We start from the raw sequence: 11,686 nt of genomic DNA, 5'->3' as shown, positions 1-11,686 counted from the left end.
ATAATTTTCAATGCAAAGTGACGAATTTTCAATAAAATGCGTGAATTTTCAATCAAATAGTTCTTTTTTAACTAAAAATATAAATTGTCTACCAAAATTCGAATATTTAAATTTTTATTAAATAAATTTTTAGAAAATCACAAAAATATTTGAATTATCAACAAAATTAATTTTCTACTAAGAATACGAAATTTCAACTAAAAATTTTTTTATAAATGAATTTTTAACAGAAAAGATGAATTTTCAACTGGAAAAGGTAAATTGTTAAGCAGAAGAAAAACCAATTTTTAAAAAAGTAGTTAAATTTTCAGGCAAATAATTTTCAATTAAAAGAGAAAATTTTAATTAAATGGTTCGTTGTGTAACAAAAAAATATACATTTTCAACCAAAATTCGAATTTTAAAATTTTTATTTAATTAATTTAAACAAAAATACATGAAAATAGATGAATTATCAACAAAATTAATTTTCAACCAAAAAGATGAATTGTCAATTATAAAAAATGCAGAGTTTTACTGAAAATTTTTGTGTATATTCAAATTATCAATTTAATAATTTAATTTTTAATAAAAAAATGTTTTTAGCAAAATAGTTATTTAAATTTTAACAATATAAATGAATGTTCAAACAAGAAGAATAATAATTCTCAACTGAAGAAGATAATTTTTCAAGTTAAAGAAAAACGAATGTTAAAAAAATAGCGAAATTATTAACCAAAAAAATCATTTTTCAAGCATGGAAATGAATCGTGATCCGAAAAAAATAATTAATAAATATTAAAATTTTCGAACCCAAGGGGTGAATCAGTGAAGCGCTGTATGCATCTCATGCCCAGTAGTTCAGAGCATAATTTATTGAATCATCTTTTAAAATTTCCCGCCTTTCTATATACGGCGCAGGCGCGGCTGTCGGCGCGCCATCTATCGGAATTTTGGGCAAGCTCTCTTACAACGCAGAAGCTGAACTAACCTCGCAAAGCGCACGCGTGTCTTGAATTTACAACATGGTGGAACGCAGGAAAAACAGGAGGCGCAAAGATGTGAGTACCACATATGGAATGAAAATTATTTTATTTCTATAATAGTGATTAAAAAAGTGAATAGTTCGCCGGTAATTTCCCAGTTTTCGACTCCTTTAAAATCATTTTCTTTCGTTCATTTTAATCGCAAAAGTGTCAAGCGTCCCAAAATGACAAATCTTTTCATTTAGCACTTTATGATGACGTAGACACTGGTTTATAATAAATTTCCATCTTTCGCAGATTTAAATAGTTTTTTTTGTTTTTGAATTTTCCTTGTTATTAATTCTCTAGACGGATATTATGACGTTTTGTATCTGCAATATTTAGCCTCGGGAAAAACACCTGTTCGTACTTTCAGTGACGATTCTCAGCAAAATATTTGGGTCGGTACCTTTAAAGAGGCTTGATTTTGATTTTTTCTCAATTTTGGAAATAACTGAGAAAAAAGTTGAGAGTTTATTTTTCTGTTTTTTCAGTGATTTTATTTATTTTTTGGGCTATTTAAAGAGGAAAAAGAGTGAATGTCATTTTTATAGATGATTCCAGATGGGATTTTGAAATAAAGAATCTCGTGGCGGTTTTATTACTTTTTTTTATTACTATGAGGAAGAAGAGAGTTCAAGGTTGTGTGTTATCTTGCATTTATCATTGTTCGTGTGATTTTATAGATCACAGATTTTGTTTCTCGATTACTTAATTATGACATATTTGTAATTGACAAAAACAGTTTTTAGTTAAAAAAAAAATGGTTTTCAAAAACAGTTCTCGTTTTAAAATGCAATTTAAGTGAATAATTTGATTTATATGTAATTTAATAGACATTCTTCATCAAATTTTTAAAATTTTACTATTTGTTTGAAAATTTAATTGTTGCATTGCAGTTTATTATTAGTATTTTTTTTAATTCGACCAGCTGGTTGAAAAATCTTTCTTATTTGTTTCTAAATTCAACTATTTTGTTTAAAGTTTAATTATTCAGTTATAGTTTAATCTTTTCTTTTTTATATTTGACCATTTGGTAAAAAATTTGTTTTTTTAGTTCGGAAATTGATGTGTTTGATTAAAAAATCAATTATTTTCTGGAAAATGTATTATTTGGTTAAAAATTCTACTATTTTGTGGAAAATTAATTATTTAATAAATTTTAAGAGAAAATCTAGATTTTGGAAGTAAAATTTGATTTTAGAAGAAAATTTAGATTTGCAAGAAAATCTATATTTGGAACAAAATACAGATTTTAAAAGAAAATCGAGATCTTGAAGAAAATATAGATTTTGGAAGAAAAATGTGATTTTCTTCTAAAATCTATATTTTAGAAGAAAATTTAGATTTTAAAATAAAATCGAGATTTCGAAGAAAATATAGATTTCAGAAGTATATCTATCTAGATTTTAAAAGAAAATATAGGCCTTGAAGAAAATATCGACTTTGGGGAAAAAGTGATTTTATAAGAAAGTCTGTAATTTAGAATAAAATTTAGATTTACAAGAAAATATATATTTAAAAATAAAATCTGGATTTGGAGTAAAGTATAGATTTTAAAAAATCGAGATTTTAATAGAAAATCTAGTTTTAAAAATAAAATCTAGGTTTTGAAGTCAATATAGAATTTGGAAGAAAAATAGGATTTTTTGAAGAATCTATATTTTAGAAGATAATTTAGATTTGAGAAGAAAATCTAGATTTGGAATAAAATATAGATTTTAAAAGAAAAGCGATATTTGGAAGAAAATATAGATTTTAATGGAAAATCTACATTTCAAAGAAAATATAGATTTGAGAAGTAAATCTAAGTTTTGAAGTCAATAAAGAATTTGGAAGAAAAATTTGATTTTATAAGAAAATCTATATTTTAGAAGAAAATTTATAATAGAAGAAAATTGAGATTTGGAACAGAATATAGTTTTTAAAAGAAAATCGAGATTCCGAAGAAAATATAGATTTTAGAAGTATATTTAGAATTGAAAAGAAAAGCTATTTTTGGAGGAAAATTTAGATTTTAAAAGAAAATCTATGTTTTAAAATAAAATCTAGATTTGGAACAAAATATAAATTTTAAATGAAAATTTAGATTTAGAACAAAATATAGATTTTAAAAGAAAATAGAGATTTGAAATAAATCGTTCAGTTTAATAGAAAATCTACGGTTTGAAGACAATCTAGATTTTAAAAGAAAACCTAGGTTTTGAAGATAATATAGATTTTGGAAGAAAATCTATATTTTAGAAGAAAATTTAGATTTGCAAGAAAATCTATATTAGGAACAAAATACAGATTTTTAAAGAAAATCGAGATCTTGAAGGAAATATAGATTTTGAAGTCAATATAGATTTTGGAAGAAAAATTTGATTTTATAAGTAAATCTATATTTTTGAAGAAAATTTAGATTTTAAAATAAAATTTAGATTTGGAACAAAATATAGATTTTAAAAGAAAATCGAGACTTCGAAGAAAATCTAGATTTTAGAAGTATATCTAGATTGGGAAATAAGAGCTATGTTTGAGGAAAATCTAGATTTTTAAAGGAAATCTAGGTCTTGAGGAAAATCTAGGCCTTGAGGAAAATATGCATTTCGGAAAAAATGTGATTTTACAAGAAAGTCTATAATTCACGAGAAAATCTATATTTTAGAATAAAATCTATATTTGGAACAAAATATAAATTTTAAATGAAAATCGAGATTTCGATGAAAATATAGATTTTAATAGAAAATCTATATTTGGAAGAAAATCTAGGTTTTGAAGTAAATGTAGAATTGGGAAGAAAAATTTGATTTCAGAAGAAACTATAGTTTAGAAGAAAAATTAGATTTGAGAAGAAAATCCAGATTTTAAAAGAAAATCTATGTTTTGAAGAAAATATGGATTTTTAAAGAAATTCTATGGTTTGAAGAAAGTACAGGTTTTGAATACAACAATTTTGATTTTATAAGAAAATCTATATTTTAGAAGGAAATTTACGCTTTAAAAGAAAATTTCGATTTTAATAGAAAATATGGATTTGGAAGAAAATCTACATTTGAGAAGAAAATATAGATTTTAGATGTCATTCTAGATTTTAAACAAAAAGATATGTTATGAAGAAAATCAAGATTTCGAAAGAAAATTTAGATTTTGGAGAAAAAATTTGATTAGATTATTACACCGAAAAAATGTAGATTTACATGAAAATCTACATTTTAAAACAAAATCTAGATTTGGAAGAATGTAGGTTTTAAAAGAAAATCGAGATTTCGAAGAAAATATAGATTTTAATAGAAAATCTAGATTTGGGACAAAATCTAAACTTTAGAAAACTATATATTATCAAGAACAACTAGGTTTGGTTGAAAATTAATTTGTTTTGATTCAAAATTGTACTATTTGATTGAAAATCTAATTGTTTCTTTCAAGCTCTATTTTCAACTCGATTATTTGGTTGAAAATTCGTAATTTTTTTGTGTAGAAAAATCGTCCATTCTGACAAAAATTGTTTATATTTGTGTTAAAATTCAACTATTTTGTTGAAAATCTTCCTTTTTTTTTTAAGATTCAGTTATTTTGTTGCCGATTCGTCTTTTCGATAAGGAATTCTTTCTTTTGATTGAAAAGTAATATATTTTGGTTGGAAACTTTTTTTTTTTAATTCAACGATTTTCTTAACATTTTTACTATTTTGTCGAAATTTTATTATTTGTTTGTAAATGGAACTATTTTGTTAAGCAATCATGTTTTTTCTATTTGGTTTAAAGTTAGACCAGTTTTTTCAAGATTAATTATTTATTTGAAAAATAAACTATTTTGTTGGCGATTTTTAAAAATGAAAAATGAATTTTTTGTCTAGAAAAGACATTTTTCTTTGTTAAAATGAACTTTTTGCTTGAAAATGATGTTTTATAAAAAAAAATCGCCCTTTTGGTTGGAGTTGATTCTTATTTTTGTTGTTAAAAATTTGACAATTTGGTTAAAAACTCGTCTTTCTATGGAAAAAATTCGACTATTTTCTTGGCGATTTTCATTTTAAACATTTTAAATTCATCTTCTTGGCTTGAAAATTAAACTGTTTCTTAACAATTTAATTTTTGGTTGGAATTTAATAATTTTTATTTGGAAATTCTACCGTTTGGTAAAAAAGTTAATCTTTTTAGGTTGAAAGTGAAATTATTTGTTTAAAAATTGTTCTATTTTGTTGAAGTTTTGTTTTTCTTTAATTTTTAAATTGTTATTAAATGTACAAGCGTCAATAATGACGTTTGGTATCGGAAATTTTTAGCCTCGAGGAAAACAGCTGTTTAGACTTGCTATTGACGATTGTCAGGAAAATATTTGGGTCGGATTCGGTATTGTTATCTCGAATTTCTCATTGCTTGGGTAATTTTTTAGATTAGAGATTTTTGTTTCAGATTATTTAATTATAAACTATTTCTAAATGATAAGAAAATTGTTCAGTTTGTTAAAAACAGTTAAAAAAATTCAAGATTCATCATATTAGTTGAAAACTAATTTCATTGGTCGAAAATTAAAATTTTTTTGGTTGAAAATTGATTTTCTTTATTGAAATTGTGAATAATAGGTTGAAAAATCGTTAGAAAAATCAAATATTTGGTTAAAAAGTAATTTGTTTGGTTAAAAATGCATCTTTGTTTGGTCAGAAATTAATTCTCTTTATTAAAAATTGATCTTTTTTGTCGAAAATTAATTTCTTTGGTCAAGAATTTTATTATTTCGTTGAAAATTGAACTATTAAATTGTATTGCAAATCGATCTTTTTTAGTTGGAAATTGATCCTTTTTAGTTAAAAATTTGTCTTTTTTTAAAATGAAAATTAATCTTTTGGTTTAATTTATTTTCTGGATTGCAAAGTTTTCCGTTTGGTTGAAAATTCATTTCTTCAAACGAGAATTTAACTATTATCTTTTTTAGTTGCAAATTTGTATTTTTGGATAGTCAATAAATTTTTTTATTTTGAAAATGTAACTATTAAAATGAAAAATCCTTTAAAAAAATTAAATATTTTATTTAAAAATAAATTTCTATTGTTGCAAGTTAATTTTTTATGGTAAAAACTTAATTTTCTTGTTCGAAAATTGAACGATTTTGTTAAAAAATTCCTTTTTTGTTTGTTTAACATTTTTTTTATCTGACAATGTCATAATTCTGTTTTTTGTTTAAAATGGGTCTTTTTTGGTTTAAATTTTTTTAAATATAAAATTGATATTTTTGGTAGAAAATTAATATTTTGTTTTAAGATTTAATTATTTTGTTACAAGGTCAACCTTTTTGTTCGAAACTGAATTTTCTTGGTTGAAATATTTTTTTGGTCGTAAATTCATTTCCTTGGTAGAGAATTGAACTATTTTGTTGAAAATTAAGTTATTTAACTAGACATTATACTAATATATTTTTGGTTTAAGATTGATTGTTTTTATTAGAAAGTTATTGAAAATTATATTATAATAAATTATTATAGTGGAAAATTTGTCTTTTTTTGGTAGAAAATTAATTTTTGTTTGTTTGATAATTCTTTGAAAAAATCAAATATTTGGTTGCAATCTAATTTATTTTATTAAAAATTAATCTTTTTATAGAGTATTAATTTTTAACTATTTTCGATATTATAATAACTATATTATGATTTAATTGTTATATTTTTTGTTGAAAATTAATTGTTCCTTTTGACAATTTTTAATTTTAGTTGCTTGAAAATTAAAGTCTTTTCGGCTGACAATTTATTTTATTAAAAATAATTTTTTTTTAGAATATTAACTTGAAACTATTTTATTATATTATGTGAACTATATTATTATAATTTAATTATTTTATTTTTGATTAAAAATTGTTTTTTTTTTTTAATTTAACTAGTAGGTTGAAAATTCTTTCAAAAATCCAAGATTTGGTTACAAATTATTTTTAAAAATTTCTTTTTGTTGTAGAATATTAATTTAAAACTATTTTTAATATTATATTAACGATATTATTATTAGTATTTAATTATTCAATTGTTGATTAAAAATTCATTTGTTTGGTTCAAAATTTAATTACTAGGTTTTAAATATTTTAAAAATTAATTTAAATAGTAAAAATGATTTTTTTTGTAGAATTTTAATTTTGAACTATTTTGTTGTCACTAAATTAATTATATTATTATTATTATTATTATTATTATTATGAAAATTCATTTGTTTGGTTGAAATTTAATTTATACTATTAAAAAATCGTATTTTTATGTCAAATATTAATTTCAAACTAATTTCGACATTATATCAATTTGTTTAAAATTTAACTACTAGGTCGAAAACTATTAACAATAAAATATTTGTTTAAAAATTAATTTTTTTTGTAAAATATTAATATTAAACTATTTTTTATCTTATTAAACTAATTACATTTTTATTTGATTATTCTATTTTTGGTTTAAAATTAATTTTTTTTAAGATTCGCCATTTTATATAAAAATCTATTTCGTTTGAAAATTCATTTCTTTGGTTGAAATTCAATTTATTTTATTAAAAATTTATCTTTTTTATTTCGAATATTAATCTTAAAGTATTTTCTCTGTTATTAAAATAATTTTATTATTTAATTCTATTTTTGTTTGAACATTGAACTAATAGGTTTAAATTTTTTGAAGAATATTAATCTTTAACTAGTATCTATTTTATCAAATTAATTATATTATTGTTATTATTTGATTATTTTATTTTTGGTTTAAAATAATTTGTTGTGTGAAGATTCTTCATTTTAATTAAAAATCCATTGCGTTGGTTGAAAATTAAGATCTATCTGGTTGAACATTCATTTGTTTGAAATTTCATTTATTTTATTAAAAATTAAGCTTTTTTAGTAGAATATTAATTTTCAACTATTTTCTATATTATTATGTTAACTATATTATTATTTGATTATTATATTTATGGTTGAAAATTTCACCAATAGGTTGAAAATTCTTTAATAATCATATATTTGGTTAAAAATAATCTTCTTTTTTTGTAGAATTTTAACTTTAAAGAATTTTCTATGTTATTAAATTAATTATGTTATTACTTGATTATTTTTTGTTTTGTTAAATATAAATTTTTAGGTAAAGATTCGTGGTTTTAGTTAAAAACTCATTTCGTTGGTTGAAAATTAAAATCTACTTAGTTGAAAATCCATTTGTTTGGTTGAAATGTAATTTGTTTTATTAAAAATTAATGTTTTTTGTAGAATATTAAGGTTCAACCTTTTTATATATTATTATATTAAATATATTATTATTTAATTTGTCTATTTTTGGTTGAAAATTATTTTAAAATCCAAAGATAAGTTTAAAATTAATTAATTTTATCAAACATTAATCTTTTTTTGTAGAATATTAATATTAAACTATTTCCTATGCTATTAAATTAATTATATTACTATTTGATTATTCTATATTTGGTTTAAAATTATTTTTTTGTGAAGGTTCTTCATTTTAGTTAAAAATCCATTTCTTTGAAATTTTTTTTTGTAGAATATTAATTTTCAACTATTTTCTATAATATTATATTAACTATAATAATATTTGATTGACAAATTCTTCAAAGGTAAAAAAATAAGTTGAAAATTAATTCATTAAATTAAACATTAATCTTTTTTTATAGAATATGAATTTGAAATACTTTCTTCTAATAGGTTTATAATTAATTTTCTATCGTTGTGAAGATTCTTCATTTTAGATAAAAATTTATTTCGTTGGTTGAAAATTAAAATCTTTTCGGTTGAAAATCCTTTTGTTTGGTTGAAATTTAATTTTTTTTCTTAAAAATGAATCTTTTTTTTACGTAGAATATTAATTTTAAACTATTTTCTATATGATTATATTAAATATATATTATTGTTTAATTATTCTATTTTTGGTTGAAAATTTCACTACTAGGACGAACAATTTTTTAAAATCAAATATTTGGTTAAAAATAATCTTTTTTTTTTTGTAGAATATTAATCTTAAAATATTTTCTCTGTTATTAAATTAATCATATTATTATTTAATTATTCTATTTTTGTTTGCAAATTTAACTACTAGGTTGAAAATTCTTTAAGAGTCAAAAAATAAGTTAAAAATAATTTATCTTATCAAAAATTCATCGTTTTTTTTTTTTGAAAAATATTAATTTTTAACTATTATCTATGTTATGAAATTAATTATATTATTATTTGGATTATTTTACTTTTAGTTAAAAATTAATCTTTTTTTGTAGAATATTAAGGTTGAACTATTTTCTATATTACTATATTAACCATATTATTACTTAATTTTTCTATTTTTGGTTAAAAATTATTTTAAAATCCTAAAATATGTTAAAAGTTAATTAATTTTTTTACAAATTTATCTTTTTTTTGTAGAATATTAATATTAAACTATTTTCTATGTTACTAAATTAATTATATTATTATTTAATTATTTTATTTTTGTTCTGAAAAAAATTTCAAAATAATTCTAAATTTAAAACAAATTCTAGATTTTTCAAGATTTTGAAATAAAATTTTGAAGCTTTCCAAGGATGTTTAAACTGTTTGAAAAGAAAATAATTCATTGATTGATTTTTTAATTTAGAGCATGGGAAATTATAACGTGTATTTTTATTTTTTTATATTGAAAAATGTTAGTACCTTCAATTTTTTACGTATAAATTATTGAGCATTTGAATACAACATTTTTTAATTAAAAACGGGACGACTGAAAAATCCCGAAAAATAAAATTCCCGGCACTGTAAAATTCCCGAATTAGAAAATTCTCGATTAATCAAACTCGCGAATAATAAAATTGCCGAAAAATAAAAATACCGATTTGGAAAATTCCCAAATAGTAAAATACACGAATAATAAAATTATCGAAAAATAAAAATACCTAATAGGAAGCTTGCCGAAAAATAAAATTCACCAATAATAAAATTGCCGAAAAATCAAAATACCGAATTGGAAAATTCCCTAATGATAAAATTTTCGAATAGTAAAATTTCAGAATCATAAAATTCACGACAGTTTATAATATTACCGAATTGGAAAATTCCCGAATTTTAACAATTAGAATTTTTTTTAAATATATTTTATTGATTACAAATACAACAATAAGATATTAGTTTCTAAAATTATTGTTAACATTTAAATTTCGAAGCTTATTTCTTGAATTTAAAATCGCAATAATTTTAAATAAAATATTTCTAGGTAACGCATGTTTTTTTAATGTTCACAAAATTTAATTCTTTTTTCAAAGAAAAAATTATTGCTTACATTTTTACGCTTTTTTTTGAAATGTGCATAATATTTTTGAATAAAAAAATTACAAAAAGCTTTCGCAAAAATGTAATTTAAAATTTTAAATAAATAAATGAATATATATATATAAAGAAATTTAAAATTCAATTTTTGCCAACGCTTTTTGTATTTTTTCAAATTCTATGCATATTTCCAAAAAAAGCGTCAAAAATGTGAGTCATTATTTTTTCTTTCAATGTAGAATTACATTTTTGTATCGCCTTCCTTATTTTTGAAAACGTGCGCTTGGAACAAAATTCTCTTTAAATTTTCTACGTACCTAGTGACGTTTTTGAAACAGACTCGAAATATTAATATAAATAATTAAAATATAAATGTAAATAATTACATTCCCGAATTGAAAAATTTCTAAATAAAATTCCTGAAATTGAAAATTTTCCAAATAATAAAATTCCCGAATAATAAATTATCCCAATAATAAAATTCCCAAACAATAAATTATCAGAATAATAAAATATCCAAGTAATAAAATCCCTGAATTGAAAAATTTCCAAATAAGAAAATTCCCGAATAATAAATTATTCTAATGATGAAATTTCCTAATAATAAAATAATTAAAATTACCGAATAATAAAATTCCCAAGTAATATATATATACATATAAATTTAAAATTTTATTTTTGCGAAAGCTTTTTGTATTTTTTCAAATACTGTGAACATTAACCCTTAAACGGCCAAAACGCCACTACCGGTACACTGCTTTTCAACGGCCAATAACTAAGACTATTCGACACTAGAAAAAATTGAGACACATATATTTTGATTGCTTAAGATCTCCTATTTCCGACGGTGCCAATGAAATTCCTCAAAAAATTTTCTTATTATCCCAAAATGCAGTTTAAACAAAAAAAAACGTGATTTTTCGTGCCTATTTTTTTTTGTGAACCATTTTCCAAAGCTTTTCGAGTCTGTAATTAACCTGGAATCTCACTAACCGGTGGAATAAATGTCTAAACTTTGAGAATCCATGGTTTAAAGATCGATTTTTCGTTTTAGTATTTTCAAAATGGCGTCTTAATAGCAAAATTTTTGTGGAAACATTCATGAATTTTTTTACAATAAACGATTCGCTTTTCGGAAAAATCATTAAAAATAAAAAGTTCTTGTAATCAGCCAAGGAATACGTCTGAATTTTTTCGAAGCGTTTTGAGCAAAATTTTGGTTTTTGCATATGAACAATTTTTGCAAAATTCGAAATTTTGCTCAAAACGCTCCACACCACACCTTCACCGCATTGTCATCCTGGGAATTTCCGAGTACACCCAGCAAAAAAAAAAAATGCAAGAAATTGCAACAAACTCCGAATCGGAATGGGATTCTGATGAAAATGATGAACGTATCATCATACCTAATCCAGATTACTCTGGCTCTGATGGAGATGATTCAT

At 21.5% G+C, this 11,686-nt stretch overlaps 1 protein-coding gene across 1 annotated transcript in view; it reads left to right on the top strand.

Moving 5' to 3' along the window:
- The first annotated feature begins 921 nt into the window (after positions 1 to 921).
- The window catches only part of LOC117175641 (translocation protein SEC62), a 33,764-nt gene continuing 22,999 nt past the window's right edge, over positions 922 to 11,686 (top strand). The window contains exon 1 of the mRNA XM_033365383.1: positions 922 to 1,040. Within this exon, the coding sequence (XP_033221274.1) occupies positions 1,005 to 1,040 (36 nt within the window). The 5' untranslated portion in view covers positions 922 to 1,004. The remainder of the gene's footprint in view (positions 1,041 to 11,686) is intronic.

This window comes from Belonocnema kinseyi, chromosome 1, assembly GCF_010883055.1.
Source record: "Belonocnema kinseyi isolate 2016_QV_RU_SX_M_011 chromosome 1, B_treatae_v1, whole genome shotgun sequence".
Lineage (NCBI taxonomy): Eukaryota > Metazoa > Arthropoda > Insecta > Hymenoptera > Cynipidae > Belonocnema > Belonocnema kinseyi.
The sequence above is the reverse complement of the archived record's forward strand: the minus strand, read 5'-3'. Positions and strand labels throughout refer to the sequence as shown.